A 17,561-nucleotide genomic window follows, 5' to 3' on the forward strand; every position below is an offset into this window, starting at 1 on the left:
GTACTCTCCCCATAAGTGTTCAATGGAACCCCTTCAGGCCTGCCACAGGCAGCAGCAAATTCTAGGACAAGGCATGCTGAAATCGTCACGATGAGTTCAAGCCAAGTTTTCTGGTTGGCTTCAGGCCAAAATGCTACATACAAGCAAGTCCACACTGAACGGGCTGAGCTTGGCTCTATGGAGCAACCAAAAACAGGACATGGAAATTCATCAAGTTTTGCATGACAAATCAGAGAAGCTGATGCTCCATAAAAGCAACTGCATGAAAGAAAAATGGAGTGGGCAAGGAGGACCTGAAATTGTGCCAAAGGCTGCATAAGCATGATGCAGATATGCTTGCAAAACATAAGTGAGATGGGGGTGAGGTTATTCCTATGGACATTTTTCAGATCAACTCTATATTTTGAGTGTGAATCCTGGTCTTCATTTTCTAAGAAAGGGCTTTCCCCGTATTCCGGGACACAGCAATGCATGGGCCTTCTCTCCACCATCGGCTGTGTATATAAACTGGCCTGATGGACTTGCAGTCCAATACATCTCATGAAGTTAGCTCTGGCTCTCAACCGTTTATGCTGGAATACGTTTTCTTATTCATTAGGGTGTCACTGGACTCCCATCTTATTCTCTTACATGCACACTCACAAAACACAGCTCATCAGTTGTGGAAATGCATTGTGCCTCTGCATCCTGACTCCAACAGGCCCTTCTTTGTAACACGCCTCCCACCTTCTGACCCAAACAGAAAGGCAGATGGGACTTTATTCTCATTTGTACCTGATAAAGTGGGCTTTGACTCACAAAAGCTTATATCCTGGAAAATTATGTTGGTCTTTTAAATGCTATGCGACTCAAATTTTATTCTGTTAATACAGACTAACATGGCCACATACCTTTCAGTTCAAACATCTTTCAAACATCCCTGATGATTCTCCAGTCACCACAACCAAGGGGCCAGTTCCATAAGCACAAAGGGATGCAGATGGAGCCCCCCTCTGTTGAAGTGAAAGGAAAACCTGGAGTCCACTAGGAGCTCTGGATTTGCATCCATGGCTGGCAACTAATGGGCAGGATTCAGAACTCAAGCAAGGGCTGAAGAGTCACAATACCAGCTCTGCCCACTCTCCCGTGAGCTGAGATGCACCAAAAGGCTCTTTATTACACACACCCATGAGACCAGCCATGGAGGCTCTGGAAGTTTTCCCATTCTTGCTTGGGTCTTGGTTTATATAGAAGGGATTCAGGAACATATTAAGGTTGCAAGAAGAATCCCTGGCTATATTCAGAACAGGATGGGAAGTTTTTGGGGAGCCAGACTGCACTGCCACATGCTCATCCCTACTCACCATACCCCTAACTTTTATCCTACTCTCAACACACACACACACACACACTCTATTGTTCATAGGTCTGGATCATTTCTTTTACTCTCCCAGCTGATGCGATTCCCATTCTAGAAAACTGATACTGGTTTTATAACAAATGTTTCTAGTAAAGGAAAGAAACGGGATCGCTGAGCCCACTGGTGAACTTTAAACAGTCTGAAATGAAGATTTAATGACCCAATACAGTCTTACATATAGCATCGGCCTCAGTTAGCCATTTGCTTATGAATGCCTCCGTGATCTCAGAACTACTGGAGACCTTGCTCAGCTTCCTTTCCACTAGAGCTTTGCTCACATCTTTACAAGCCTGTCTCCACAGTCCAAAGGGCTAGCAGCTTGCTCCTTCTTAAAAAAAATGAAAAAGGAGGATATAGAATTTGGTGGCAAGGCCCTGTGCAAGTGACATCTGGCATAGCATGGTGGTTAAGAGAACAAGCTCTGAATCAGTCTTGAATCTTGCCTCTGTCATGGATTCCCCCTTACACAAACCAAAAAAGGCAATACAGGGAAAATACTACTTAGAAGGTTGTTGTAAGGATTATAAGAAAATAGGGAAGGGCTTTGAAATGCTCATCTTCACAGTAATACGGTAGAATCATGACTGATACACTGCTCTACCAATAGATGTCAATGTTTTTTTTTTCTAGGCAATCAATCATTTCTAACTATTAGGACTTGCAATATTGAAGACCTGTTTCTCTGAATGTCTCACTGTATCGATGTGATTGGGCTCCATTTGCTTCTCTTCTTTCCGCTAACCCACCCCTCTGAAAGTCTGCCTGTAAAATGTAGACTGGCCCAAGAAGCACAAGATGAGAGCGGATGAGACTCTTGACGAACAATAACATGCATATGTGAACCAGCCTGTACAGTTAGAAAGGGCATCCCAGTACCCGATTCTTCCTGGCTATAGTTGGGCATGTTATTTGATGTCTTGCACCCAGCAGACATGAAGACCAACAGAAGAGACAATAGCTAAGTGGCAGAACATTGCCTGTGTAAGATCATGGGTACAATGCCTGGCATCCCCACCTAAAGTATCTCAGGAAGCTGGCTTGAGAAAAAGGTCTGAGACCTTCAGATTAAGACAACAGAGGGTTTGATGGGCCAGTGGTCATACAATGCACGACTGTTTCATCCATCAGGTGGTTGCAGCTCTGTCTGATTCAAAGCCAAGGTGGGAAACCTCAATCCACAACCAACAGAAGAGACTTCTTTCCAGTAGCCCTTCTGATTGACTGAAGGCTGGGTGACTTCCAAGGAAGTCTTCCATTTTGATGATGGAAGACACATGCATAAATACCATTCCAGGCCCATCAACTGTTCCTCCACAGCTTCACCAAATAATGAGCAATTTGGGGTTGGTTTCAGCATGGTCAAAACCCAACAAATAATGCAGCAATTAATAGTAATTTTTAATCCATGCGAGTGCAAGCTTGGAGAGGTTTAAATTTGTGCTGTTATAAATTGGGCTCATTATCCAAGTGCAGCTTGTTGTAGGAGGGATGCTGTGGCTGAGGTAAGGTCTCCATGGGAGTGGGTTTTTGTAATGAATCCATGCACTTGATCAAGGCGCCATTAACGTATTGAGTATATTGCCGTAGCGTCATTGCTGGAGAAGCTCCATTGTTCAGTGCAGCCGCCTCTTTGCAGCAATTCAGACCACACAGATCTGAGCTACATGACATTTGCAAAGAAATGATACAAAATTAGCTAATCTAAAGAAAGTTCTTTAAACACAATTCACAGATTTACTTATGCGAGACACAGGTAAATGAGGTCTGAACAGAGAGGCCGTACAGGTATCGGGGGGGGCATGCACTCATATCAATACATAATGCCTCCCCCTATTCTGTGATTTTTGGAACACCTTGGGTACGTATTTGCTTATTCACTCTCAATGGCTGTCACTTCCTTTCTGCACCATCATCATGTAGCCCAGTCTGATTGGTTCTGTTGCACTGTGATGTCATCCTGTTCATAATGTAATCCCTGATTGGGTGGAATTACCAATGCAGGTAGGAGGAAACAGTGGCAGCCAGGGAACAAAATGGCACCAAAGTGGTAGCATCTAAAAGACACAATACTGAACAGCATTTTAATGGCCAAATATCTGCACAATCTAAGTGTTTTGGGGAATATTTGGATAGGACAAAATATTCAGCGCAGCTCTAATTATATTTTTGTTTTCCTCAGTTCATCTATTCCATGTTATTCTTGTAATCAGTTTTGAGAAGTCTCTCCAGTTGACTGACAATATACTTGAGAGGAGCTAGTATAAAACCTCTTTCCCCGGGGGGGTTGTGTTCATTCAACGGAAAGGAAAATGCCAATTTTTAATCTTAAACGGTGTCTAATAAGGGACTGAAATTCAAATTCTTAGTACACCTTTGTCAGCTTTGCTTGGAAGAGGGCCTTCCTGACCTCACACAGTTTTCTACTTTATGCTAGTGACTCAAAGCAACAGAGCATCACCAGTACGGTTCCATGGCTCATATCCTTTACTCACTTTAAACCCAACGTCTAGTAAAGGGGGTCTATTTAGTCACATTTTGAATATCTTATCTCCAAGGTGAAGTTAATGCTTAACAGCAGCTCCCACTGAGATGCCAGCTCAGGGAGTCATTTCACGCTTTGCTGGACCGGTTTCCTCAGCTACCATCAACGACGCTCACATGACCTTGTTTTGGCTTGCTGGAGCAGTCTTGGTCTTGCATGCCCATGCATTGGGCCAAATTAAATGAGAATCCATTGTACTCCATTTTGGATTGCTGTCTCTTTGCTTATGCTGGCCATGGGGGTGGCATTTGACAAGAAGGGGGACCTAGAGAGGGAAAGCTAAGTTCCCCCAGTACTGTGCATTAAAACAATTTGCATTAGAAAGCTGTAGGATGCAGAGAATAAAAAAGGATGAAGAATGATCTCGTCTTCAGTGTTTTAGAAGGAGAGAGCTCTGTAAACCCGTAGTCAAGGTCGCTATAGACCTAACTATTATCTGGATACCTGGCAGATGAGCCTTGGGAACATGCCTGCAAGGGATAGCGTGAGAGGCATGAAAAGAGGAATTCCTGATGGGATTAATCCAAAAGGAACGTGAGATAAATGTAGTGGTTCTTTCCATTTAGTTTTAAAGATGTTGCAAGAACCCTGGCACCTCCAAAACAGCCTTTCAGGGTAACGTTGCGTTTTCTACTGCTTTTACAAGTGCAAAGTGGTCTCATAGTGGAAGACCCGAATCTCTCAATCAAGCATCCCAGCCCATGACAGCTGCAGGGAAAAGCCAACCTTATGCTTGCTTCAAAAGATATCAGCCCATGCCGAAGTAATTTTGAAAAGCGACTGGAAAGTAAAGATTGCCTTCATTATCCGCTTGTAAGCTTCTCACACAAGCATCTAGTTGCCTTCTGTTAGAAACAGGATGCTGGGCTACACAGACCTTTGGCCTGATTCAGTAAGGCTTGCCTTACATTCTTAAATCTAGGCTCAATCATGTACATGCCAGCTGCTTGTTGTAATTGTTTTGCTATAGGCTTTTTTCCCCCCCCCCCAGTAGTCACCTGAAGCTGACAAGAAGAAGAAGAAGAAGAAGAAGAGATTGGATTTATACCCCGCCCTTCACTACCCAAAGGAGTCTCAGAGCGGCTTGCAAACTCATTTCCCTTCCCCTCTCCACAACAGACACCCTGTGAGGTAGGTGGGGCTGAGAGAGCTCTGACAGAAACTGCTCTTTTTCAAGAACAGCTGTGCCAGAACTATGGCTTGCCCAAGGTCATCCAGCCAGGTGGAAGTGGAGGAGTGGGGAATCAAACCCGGTTCTCCCAGATTAGAGTCCGTGCATTTAACCACTTCACCAAACTGGCAAAAGATCCTGGGGTCTGGGCAGGCTATGACAACAACTCCTAAACTAAAAATCTGCTTCTTTAGTTTCCTTTGGCATTTCCAAACCCTCCCGGGAAATAGAAACCTGGGAGGGGGGGCTTTAAACAGCAGCAAAACATTGCAAATGAGCAGCAAGAAGGCGCTACAAATTGACTGGGTCTTTCTAAAGTTACAATGAGTTGTTGGCGATTGGGGACATTTGCCAAAACACCCAATTGTGATGAGGACACAAAAGGGCCACTGTCCAGCTTCTAGTTCTGCACGTGTCTTGTGAGAGGGGTAGAACCTGAACCTCTAGCTGGCATATTCTTGGTGTGCCATGAGTCAAGGCTGACTCCCAGGGGAGAAGAAATTTACCTTGCAAATATCCAAGGTTTACCCGATTCATCACATCACAGGCTGTTAAATTTGCTACATCCTCTACAGGACATACAGAGAGAAAAACAAAAACAAGGCACAGACATAAACGGAGAAAAAGAGAAGAAAGAGAAAGATCAGCGAGCAGCGATTCAGAAAGTATTCAGAGACCAGCTTTGGTGAGTCAATGGGCAAGAAGGCGGTAAAATATATATCTACATATGGGGGGGGGGAACTTAAAAGAAGAAGCAGCAGCCGCCAGACTTATGGATTTTGTCCATGAGGTTGCAGAGATTTTAACAATAACACATGATTTACTTGGAGAATGTATTCAGACAACTATTGATGTGATCTGTGACACATCCCCCCTACACGCACACACATCAGAGCCCTTTTTGGTCATTACAGTTTTGACAGTCCAAATGCATGTAAAGGAAGATGTGGGATCTTCTTGATATGGGTGGTTGCCATTTTGTGTGAAAAGGACAAGAATGTATTTTCCAGAATCACATATGCACAACCGGAAACCCAGGTCCCTTGAGGGCACACATGTGTACAACCTGTAGCTGAAAAATCCATGCACTGACCTATCCACATGTAATGGGAGGATTGCAGGGAGCAGCACACTTTCCCCAGTTCTGCAGTGTTGCAGGCACCCAATTTCTAATGACGGGAAAGGGCCCAGATCTTTAGGGGTTGAAAGCAGAGCCTCATTGAGATTTGCATCAATGCAGTTTTTACTGCACACAGATGTCTCTGTCCTCCTCCATCCCCCTCTCCTCTGGATACCCTAAGATGGGGCAATACGTCATTCACTTTGGCTTTCAGAGGGAAGGGAAGCAGCAGCCAGGCATCCCCCCCCCCCATTGTGCCTGCACCAAATCCATTCATCTAGAGTGCTCCTGTTTGCTCTGCTATGTCAGCGTTTGTGTATTAAAGATTTTAAACTTAAAGGAAAAACAACACCCAGAAAACACTTTGAGATTACATGCATTGCAAAGCAGCAGACAAAGAAAGATGCCTTGGAAATGTATGGGGGGGGGGGAGACTTCCTGAATGTGAAAGGGGCACAGCCAATGGCACAGGATGGTGTAACAAAACAACAACAAAAAAAACCCGGGTGGGGGGTGGGGAGCAAGAAAGCTGTAGAATTAAGATTGCGTCGTCAGAACCAAAAAAAGAGAGACAGTTCCTATATATGGTCAAGAAAAACTCTCCCATTTGCATAGCAGTTCTAAGTATACTACTTTGTGATAGCTCACCAATAACTCCCTATGTTGTATCAATCTCAATACTTCCTTTCCCAAGGGCAAGTTGAAACTGATAATCTTAAGCAATCAATCGTGTGTCTTATTGGCTTCTCCCTAAAACATGGACCCAAGGCAAGTTAAAGATCCATAAAGGATCCAACCTCCCACCTCCCCCCGATCAGAAACCACCACAAAATACTGGGAAAACGGCACAGTGCTCCAAATGAGCATAGTGGTGAAAGTGACATATGTGGTATGTCTGGTTCTGGTATTCTGGTGAAAGTGCTGAAGTAGGGCTGGGGAGACCCAAGTTCAAATCTCCACTCAGTCATGAAGCTCACTGGATCATGTTGGGCTAGCCACACCCTTGCAGCTTAGCCTACCTCACAGGGCTGTTTTGAGGAAGGGAGACCTAGGCATGCTATCCTTAGCTCCCTAGAAGAAGGTAGAGATGAAATATGAGTCTGAATGCCTCCAGAAAGAGGGGGAACGTCACCATCTTCTGGAAAGTAACCAAAATTTGAGCTTTCCAAGAGAAAGGGTTGCACTGTTATGGCACCACAAGACACTCCCCCCGCCCCGCCCCCCCGCTTCCTGTAGCCACCGACCCAACCACCAGATTTCATGGCAAGGGTGCAGGCTATTCTAAGCAAGCAGAGTTCAAGACATGTAGGGTAGTAATGATCAGCCCCAGTACCTTAAACTCCAACCTGGAAGGTTTTTATCTAGAATGCTGAAGACAATTTCAATTGCTGATTGATTTGTGTATGCTCACCCCACTGTTTTAGATGGTTTCAAAGTTTGTTTTAAGTAGCAAGATAAGTGGCATGAGCAGCAATTTCTCTTTCCATCTGCCGTCAGCTCTCTCAGTAGAAGTAGCATCAGAAGCTCTACTAGTGTTTCTTTCCATAGTAGTTTTGACTTTGCCTTCTCAATCCCATGTATTGAAGGTATGCAGGAAGAGAAGCCAGAAAGCTCCTCTGCTGCGGTTCACATTGGATGTGGTGACTTAAAGAACCCCTTGATGGTTCACATGTTATAACCCTGGGTGAGTGCATGTACACACAGGGAGGGCAAAGCCTGCTAGCTGGGTCCCTATGTGCATTCAATATAACTTGTGAATCAGAGCCTAGTGTTACCAGGTTTCTTGATCACATATACCAGACCTATGCATGTCCACAAGTCAGACTGAGTGCACACAGGAGTGGGTCCAGTGAGTGGGATCCTGACCCATATGCATTTCCTCTCCCTGGATTGTAATTTATAAACCGTCCAGTTGGTAATGAGTCGCTAGGGTTGCCAGGTTCCCCCTGACCTCCAGTGGGGGTCGGGGGGGGTAGGGTTGCCAGGTCCAGGTTGGGAAACTCCTGGAGATTTGGGAATGGAGCCTGGAGAGTACAGGGACCTCAATGGGGTACAATGCCATAGAGTCCACTCTCCAAAGCACCCATTTTCTCCAGGGGAACTCATCTCTGTTGTCTGGAGATGAGGTGTGATTCCAGGGGATCCCCAGGTCCTACCTGGAGGCTGGCATCCCTATCTGACAGACTCAAACAGAAGGAAGAAAGAGATTAAGGTGCATAAGCAGAAAGGTTGGTCTATGAGATCAGAAGTATGTTGACAAGAGATTTTGATGATCTGAGATGCAGGCCCAAACCAGAAGAGGAAAACTCCACTTTGGCTGAAGGATATTATTGGATAGAAATGGCCAAATGTCTCCCCCACCCTTTTTGGGGGAGGGGGCAGATGTTGTCAGTAGGCTTGTGCACACCTTACAGTGATTGCATGTACATCCTGCATATACATGTATACATCATATTTGCAAGAAAAAATCCAACATGTGTTCACTTAGAACTGGAGCCCAATACTTGTATAAATATGAGGTTTAAATCATATATTCAGTCCCTTGAATGTAATGTAAGAAATACTCAACATACAAAGAAAAATCATGTGTACAGTGTACACAGATTGTATGCACATTCACTGTAACATGTGCAGGACTAGAGTGAACAGCTTCAGTCCACCCATTTTTATTGTTGGTACATGTATGTCATTTATAGTAGCATACATGTATAATATTAATTTACAAAATTTTTCCTGAATTATATTTTTCTGTTTTGTTTTTTGTAAGCTGCTTTGAGTTCCCAGTGGAAATACTTAAACAAATAGATAAAATATTGATGCATAAATTGAAAAATGCATACATTTTATGGGGAAAAGAGAAAAGAGCATGAAAATAAAGACACATGGGTTCAGTTCGCATAAGGGAGAAACAAAAACGGAAGAAGGAATTTGGGGTTGAACCAGCAGGGATGAGAAATTGAAACCCACTTCTAGTACTTAGATGTGCCTTGTTATAGGGGAATTTCTCATAGAAGAAGAATTTCACAGTGCTGGTACAAAGATCTCCTGGGTGGCTAAATCCGCAAACTAGAAAGGGAAAGTTTGGCTTCCAAAGCTTTTAACACTTGAGGAAATATATTACTTGGCTGAATTCCAAACTGTAGGAATCAAATGAAAGGCACCTCTGGAGGCACCATAATGCAAAAACACAGACACGGACCACTTACCGTACCCCGTCGTGGGCAAGCCCAGATGTTTCATGCGGTTTTTCACCAGCTCTGACAACTCCTGCCGCTCCGATCGCCGGTAAAGACTCAGCCTCTGCTGGTTGATCCACTCGGCTGTTTTGGCTGGTTGCTTGTTGGCCCCTTTACGACTTAGCCTGCGTGCCCACTGCATGCTCTTCCGCCGGAGCAGGGGGTGCTCAGTTTGGTCGCTTGGGCAAGAGTTCCGGTGATGGCTTGTCTTGGTGTTCCAGTGGTCCTTGACTTCCTTGGTGTCCTCACAGTCTTCCACATTGATTGAGATCTGTGACCGGGAACACCAGTAGGCCATGAGAGCAAGCAATGAGCAAGGACCACCTCTTGATCCCTCAGGGCTGCAGATCCACAGAAGGATAGGGAAAGCTTCAGTCCCGGCAAGTTATTAGTCCTTTTGGCTGTAATCGTGGATGCCAATAAAAATTTCAAATGGCTTGGCCTGCAGAGCCCTTAACCCTCCCTTGGCTGCTAGAACCAAAGGACTTGGGCTTCTCTGCTAGCTTTGCAGGAGGTAAGACTGGTGGGCACCTGGTGAAGGGCCTTCTCTGCAGTTGCCCCTGGGTTTTAGAATTCCCTCCCTTTGGAGACTCTGATGGCTCCTTCATCGGTTGCCTTCTGGAGATTGGCTAAGGCAGATATTTTCCAAAGGGCCTTTAATAGGGACTAAACGAAGGATCCAATCAAAGTTGAATGTGCTTTGGAAAGTTACAGTTTTGATTTTTATCTGTGTAGCTTTTTGATTCCCCCCCCCCAATTTTAATTGGTTCCACATTTTAAAGACAGACTTGAATAGGTCTTGGGAGAGATTTAGCTACTGTTTTCCTCCTGCCCTGAGAGCTTTTTAAACAGAAGGGTGGGATTTAAATTTTAAAAATCTATTTATTTATATGTATTTATTTATAAATTAAGCTTCTAGACCACCCTCCTCTGTGCACACAAGGCTCAGGGCAATGAACAAGCCAAGCTGAAGGCTCAGCAGGTCTGGCTCTAGCACGTCACTTGGAGGAGCAGACACAACAGCCAAGGAGCAGAGGCGGGGTAAGTGATAGAGGGGAGAGGGTCTGGCCTGTTTTGCTGCTGTCGCTGCTGTACAAAAGCCTGCATTGTGTCAGATCCCAAGTCAGGATAACAAACCCACGTTCCAGAGAAGTAAGATTTATTTCCAAAGCATGGTTGATCATGAACATACAGAGATTGTTCAGAATAACGACAATACACAGGGGCAAAGTAATATAGGAATTTCAAACTTGGTTAACCCAATGGGTACATTTCCCTCGTAAGGGAGCTGATTAGAAAAGGCGCGAAGTAGCCTGAGAACCACAACAGCACAATTCATAAACACAAGTTGAGTTCACACGGGAAATCTAATTAGGCCAGGCTACAAGACATAACACCCCGTCATCCACCTGCAGGAGAAACTTGGCAGTTACAGAAGCATACCAGAAGGGAATAACAAAGGGAGAGAAGGGAGGAAGGGCAGGACGAGGGACGGGACGTGTCCCAGAGAAATGGCAGCTCGCTGACACATTGGTGCCAGCTGAACTTACGTTCACTATTGCAATGGTAGAAAGTGCCATCAAGTTGCAGCCAACTTAAATAACTCCAGGGCTATTTTTGGGTAGGAACACATAGGAACGGAGTTCCGGCTGGCTCCCGAGTTGGCCACGCCCAGCAGGAACTCATTAGCATAATAAGCCACACCCAACAGCAGAAACTCATTAGGATTGGCTACGTTAGGGGTGTGTGACCTAACATGCAAAGGAGTTCCTGCTACAAAAAAAGCCCTGGGTTTTGACAACAAACAGGGTAAACAGAATAAGAAGCAAAAGGTTGGTGTGGCGGGATGACTACACTTCTGGTAACATGGGGGTGTGGCCTAATAGGTTAATGAGCTGTGTCATCAGGGGTGTGGCCTAATATGCTAATGAGTTCCTGCTGTTGGGTGTGGCCTATTATGCTAATGAGTTTCTGCTGAGCTTTTTCTACAAAAAGAGCCCTGGATAACTCCTTAGGGTTTTCAAGGCAAGAGACAAACAGAGGTGGTTTGCCATTGCCTGCCCCTGCATACCAGCCTTGGACTTCCTTGTAGTCTCGCATCCAAGTACTAACAACGGCCAAATCTGCTTAGCTTCTAAAATCTGATGAGATCAGGCTAGCCTGTGTCATCCAGGTCAGGGCCCAGGCCTATTGCCGGCCTTTAAATAGTCGAAGCATTATCTTCTGCTTTGAAGCTGGAGCTGTGGAGCTTTGAGACCAGCTTCCCTGGCCATGAAAAGAGCTGCGGCCATCAGCTCACACCCTCAATTCGAATTGTGTATCTAGAACCAATGATATAATACAGAACAGGGTATGGGATCAGAACCCAAATTTGCCCCGTTCAGAATGTGGTGCTCGTAATTGCTCACTACATCTCTGTAGTATCCCTCGCCACACGGAAGGTCAACAGGAATAGCTGGGGATTTGATGGTCTTTCGGAAGTCTCTTGGAATTATTATTATTATTATTATTATTTGGAATAAGCTGGGAAAGTTCATGAGTGATTTTTCTGAGAATATCCATGAAATCTTGGGAAAACTGAATGAATTATAAGGTGAAATGGGGAGAGCTTGTCCACTACTGCACTGGAGCTCATGGTTTTTTTCAGATCAACAAATCTTGTTACACAGTGTGACCTTAACTGTTCAAACCACTAAATGTATGCAGTAAATACAAGAAATGCATCTTCTACCTTTAAGGGAGAAGTCTCAATCTTATACTGTATTTACCCAAAAAGAAAACAACCCTGAACATAATACGATCCTCATTAAAATAATATAAACATAACGTGTATGTGAAGTCAAGACTTCCTCTTTTTCTTGAAGGTACCCATGAGGAAAAAAACACTATGTTTTCCTTTCAGGTAAAAAGGGTAATTAATTTCTACATAAACTGATGACCAGTTTTGGAAGAAACAGTACTCACCTGTGTCCTGATGTCGTGAGGCTGTAAAAAAACAGTAGAGATAAGTTATTTTCAAAGTTTTGCACTTTAGATCATTGTTAGATGCCAATCACTCTTATGACCCTATTTCAGGTGCCAAATGTTTTAACTATTCAGTCCTCACCTTAAAATATAAAATAGTCACAAATGCAGGATGCCATCTGCCTGTCATTTGGAAGCCCCACCTAGTAACTGGCTGAGCTGGCATGCTATCATGGAATGCTCACAAACATTCTGAACTGCTCAATCCGAACGTTCACACTGGGTCTGAGGACAGAAGGGAATCCATGCTGCCAGACAGGTGAGGGAGATTTGGAAGCAAAGGAGACTGGGGGAAAGAGGAGAAAGTGAGCAGAGTTGCCAAAGATGGCAGGTGGTGGTGGATAAGGGTAGGTCTGACTGTTATGGTTAATTTTCACTAAATGAGGTAGCTCTGTTTGTAAAATTATCTGGTATGGGACAGGAAGGAGATATTGGGCTGACAGTCTATTTAGCCGACCAGGATTTTAGGCAGGGTTCCATAAGAGTTAGAGAATCCAGTTGTTTCTCTGTTGGCTGTGTTTCTTACATCAGTGGTGGAGAACATGTGAGACTCGGTCCTATAGATGCCAATAGGGATCTCAGCGCTGGAGGAGCACAGCTTCTGGAACAGACGCCCATATGACCGGATCCACAGGTCATCCTCAGTGATTTTCATCTACCCAGCAAGAGGAGAAAAGAGAGTGTCAAAAGAGGAAAAGAGAAACCAGGGTGGTTAGAGTTTCAGAGCAGGACAGGGAAGATGTGGGTTCAAATTCCCACTAAGCCATAAAGCTCCCAGGGTGATTTAGGCCAGTCATTCTGTCTGAGCTTAATCCATTCAGAGAGCTGCTGAGAGAATAACAGAGGTGGAAGGATCATGTAAGATTATCCTGAGCTCCATGGAGGAAGGGCAGGACAAAAATATAATAAAATGAGAAGTTCCTCTATGCTCTTTTCTTACAGGGGTCCTATATTGACTGGTTCATCATAGCTCCCCCCTGTACAGAGGCAGTCTACCTGAACACCGTGTGCTGGGGACAAACCACAGGGGAAGATATGTCCTGTTCATAAGCTTCCCAGGAGTATACAGCTGGCCACCACAGGGCACAGAATAACGCTAGACTAGAGGGAGCATAGGTCTCCTCCAGTGTTCCCTCTAAGCTGAGTTAGTGTGAGCTAGCTCACAGTTTTTTAGCCTCTGGCTCGCAGATTTTTGTCTTAGCTCAGGAAGGATGGCTCCAGAGCAAACTGATTTACGCAGTAGCCAAATTGCTCACTCACACCTTTAATGCTGGTAGCTCACAAAGTAGAATTTTTGCTCACAGGACTCCACAGCTTAGAGAGAGCATCTCTTCCAATAGTGCTTTTAACATTGAGCTTGCTAGGACCATAATGAACCGGAGGCAGACTGCATTAAAGTATCCTTTCAGAAGTACTTAAGTGGATAGGTACCACAATCCCATGCTGTTCACAGTGCAGGATTTTGGAATAAAGGAATAACAGGGCCGTGTGGCTGCACTTCAAGAAGAAGAAAGGATAATTCTTCCCACCTACTAGAGCTCACTAGATTTCAGGGCTGCATTTTGGAAACCTGCTGTGAAAATGTGCATAGTGCATTTATCCCCCACCACACACAAAGAAACCACAGTTTGGAAGTATAACCCCTGGGATTAGGGTATAGAAGAAACTGCCATATACTCAGTAGGACTGGCATCAGTGACTGGCACTGCTGAGTAGGGATGGGCACGAACTGGCTCACGAACTAACGTTCACGACGAATTTTGGGCGGTTCGTGCTTTGCAAAGTCAAGCTGGTGACAGGTTAACCAGCACGAACTTTCCATGAACTTTGGAGCTGTTCTTGGAGGTTCGGGAATGGATACATTTCCAGATGGACTCTCTCCGCTCACCAAACTTGGATGGCAGGTAGAGGAAAGTTGGCTGAAGATACCCTGTAAGTTTGGTGTCTCTAGCAAGGAGGGGGGGGAGTTCTACCAGGTCATGAATCTCACAAACCTCACAAACCGAACCAGTTAATTTGATGCCTAAAAGTTCATGACAGTCCGTTGTTTGCCAACTGGGCATGCCATGAACCCAACCGCATTTTCCCAGTTCGTGCCCATCTGTACTTCTGAGTACTTGTGAAGGCCAATGCTGCAGCAAAAGGCCCACTGACTATCAAGCCCTGGAGCTTCCCTTGTCCTCCTCCTTCTCATATTGCAGGTGATGACTGGTTTTAACAAGTGAACAGCGACTTGAATGAGAAGGAGCAGCTACTGCCCATCTCCTTGTGGTCACCAGCGGGGAACGAGCTCAGAGAGAGAGAGGGAAGCAGCAAGGAGGGGCTCTACTCAGGACATAGAAGCCCCCCTCAGACCTGGAGCCAGCGCTGCCAACTATCTTGATGTCAGTTAACGCTGCCATTCTCTGGAATGTGTGTGTGTGGGGAATCCTCCTCGCCTCTGCCTGGTACACTAATGAAGTCTACTGTCTGGGTTTTATCTGCTTTTGCTTTTTTGACCTTGGATGTTACAGCTGCTCCTGACTCACTGGGGCCAAATGGCTTCTACTTTGCCTGCTCTCTTTTCCCTACCCGCGCACAGTGCTTATTGGCTTTTGCTTATTGGGGGGGGGGTGTTTTGAAACTAGTATAATTCAGGGTGCCCTGCTGCTTTGGACCATTCCTGACAAAAGAAGTTCACGAGTCATAATTATGAACTACCAATAAACAGAATTCCTCTTATGAAGCGCTGCGTGGTATGATCTGACTATCGAACCCTGACACTTATGCTGGATGCAAGACTCATTTAAACAAGGACACCGAGGGGCCGTGCTCTCCAGGGCCTTGAGCGAAGGCTGCTTCCTTCCTGACTGGATCTCTGAGATGCAAACCACTTCATCCACCCACAGCCCTTCCATGCCCGCTCTGAAAGTGGCTTAGAGGGAGCCCACCCCTTGAGGCCTGCTAAGAGTTGTGAACCACCACATCTGTTACATTGATGCTGATGGAGGAAAACTCAGGACTTACAGCACAGAGGTAGCCAGAACCTGGAGTGGTGTCAAGGCCCAGTAACAATCTTGTAATGGTGATCATGTAGTCTTTGACAAATGACTGCAAGAAAGAAAAGTCCATCAACCGTTGGTGCTCAGCCCCACAAAAATCAACTACAAACTCTCCCTTCATCTGACTTGATAGATAATGCTAAGAGCCAATGGGAACCTCCATTCTCCCCTTATTTCTCTACAGTTCCTTCTCTTCAGTGTGCAAATTATAGGGGGGAAACCTCCTGTAATTTGAGCACTGCCTTTCTCATGGTTGCAAAAGCCACCTGACCTCAGTCTCTTTGGAACTGCTTGTATACAGCCCAAACAACTGCACCTTACTCCAGCTCACTCATACAGGAGAACAAGGTGGCACAGCCACTCAACACTTCCGACAGAAGGTGAAGAAGAATTACTCTTGGGAACTTTCCCCTGTTAATAATATGTGTGACATTCTTGATGGAATTGATTAATATATTGTTGTGTTATTTGCATTAATTGATGTTTCTATAAATGAATACAAAGATTTTTTTAAAAACTGCTACACATAGAAACCCAGCACAGCTATGCCAGTTTTCTGTTTCAAGGAGATTTTTTTAATGCAAGGCTCCACCCCTGCAGCCTGACATGGTGCAATCCATTCTGCCACCTGACTCCCACTTCATTCTGCAATTTAGACAGCCAGCAGAGAGCGACTCAAGAAAGATGGAACTATTTGCCAATCAATGTTGCAGGGAAAGGGAAGTAAACTGCATCGAACTGTAAGACATTACCTCTGAGGGGTGTTCCCTTTTCATGTAAGATTCAACAGAAAGAGAGTTATGAAGTCAGAGGGGAGGAGACCTGGAAGTTGTGTGAAAGGGCGGGCAGAAGGTAGTCCCTGTGGGGCAGGAGCATTTCCTGCACAAGATGGCTTGGGCAGTTCAAGAGAGGAGGAGGAAGAACCAAGAAGGCTAGAGGGATCAGTTAGATGAAAGGCTGTACGAGCTATCACAGGAGGTGCAATTTGAATGGCTACACAATGGAACTGGCATAGAAGTACAAAACTGCGTACCCATGCCCCAAGAAAGCAGCTGGTCCCTAAGAATTATCAGAGCTCCTGCTTGGAGGTATGATGAGAGCACCCATGCTATCCTTCATTCTGACCTGATAAAGCAGTGTATCCAACATGCTGATGCTGAAGACTCTCCCAGCAGCAAACGGGAGCCGGAACATGAAGGCCAAGTTGGAACCATTCTCCCGCTCTTTCTGGGGAAGGGGAAGGAGAAAATGCAGAGATAAGAACATCTGAAAAGCTTTGCTGGATCAGACCAAAGTCCATCTAATCTAGTACAGGGTCTCCAACAATGGACAGCCAGGTGACGCTGAGAAACTCACAAGCAAGGCGTGAAGGTGACATTTCTTTCAACTGCTTGTCCCTGTCCGATTCCCCATGCATTCGAAATAAATCCACGTTTGAAGAACAAAGTCGAATTTATTATAAAGCGATGGTTAGCTCAGGAACACAAGAATTGTTAGGAATGACTACAGACCCCAAAGGGCAACATAAGAACATAAGAACATAAGAGACGCCAATGTTGGATCAGGCCAAAGGCCCATCCAGTCCAACACTCTGTGTCACACAGTGGCCAGAAATACCAGTGCCATCCGGAGGTCCAGCAGTGGGGCCAGGACATTAGAAGCCCTCCCACTGTTGACCCCCCCCCAAGCACCAAGAAGACAGAGCATCACTTGCCCCAGAGCCCCTAGCTATACCTTGTGGCTAATAGCCACTGATGGACCTCTGCTCCATATGCTTATCTAATTCCCTTTTGAAGCCGTCCATGCTTGTAGCACCCACCACTTCCTGTGGCAGTGAATTCCATGTGTTAATCACTCTTTGGGTGAAGAAGTATTTCCTTTTATCCGTTCTAACCCGACCGCTCTGCAGTTTCATGGAGTGCCCACGAGTTCTTGTATTGTGAGAAAGGGAGAAAAGTACCTCTTTCTTTACCTGCTCTTTCCCATGCATAATCTTATAAACCTCGATCATGTCACCCCTCAGTCGTC

General features: G+C 45.2%; 1 protein-coding gene across 3 annotated transcripts in view; it reads right to left on the reverse strand.

Moving 5' to 3' along the window:
• Positions 1 to 17,561, reverse strand: part of KCNT1 (potassium channel, sodium activated subfamily T, member 1) — a 239,894-nt gene that overhangs the window by 2,495 nt on the left and 219,838 nt on the right. The window contains exons 24-29 of one of the 3 annotated variants that reach the window (XM_015421155.1): positions 16,659 to 16,760; positions 15,499 to 15,582; positions 13,019 to 13,147; positions 12,433 to 12,453; positions 9,439 to 9,739; positions 5,619 to 5,681 (exon numbers count right to left, since the gene is read on the reverse strand). In XM_015421155.1, the coding sequence (XP_015276641.1) occupies positions 5,619 to 5,681; positions 9,439 to 9,739; positions 12,433 to 12,453; positions 13,019 to 13,147; positions 15,499 to 15,582; positions 16,659 to 16,760 (700 nt within the window). The remainder of the gene's footprint in view (positions 1 to 5,618; positions 5,682 to 9,438; positions 9,740 to 12,432; positions 12,454 to 13,018; positions 13,148 to 15,498; positions 15,583 to 16,658; positions 16,761 to 17,561) is intronic. The other 2 variants (XM_015421158.1, XM_015421156.1) reach the window with 2 other exon arrangements.

This window comes from Gekko japonicus, unplaced genomic scaffold (assembly GCF_001447785.1).
Source record: "Gekko japonicus isolate JY-2015 unplaced genomic scaffold, Gekko_japonicus_V1.1 scaffold40, whole genome shotgun sequence".
NCBI classification, from domain to species: Eukaryota; Metazoa; Chordata; class Lepidosauria; order Squamata; family Gekkonidae; genus Gekko; species Gekko japonicus.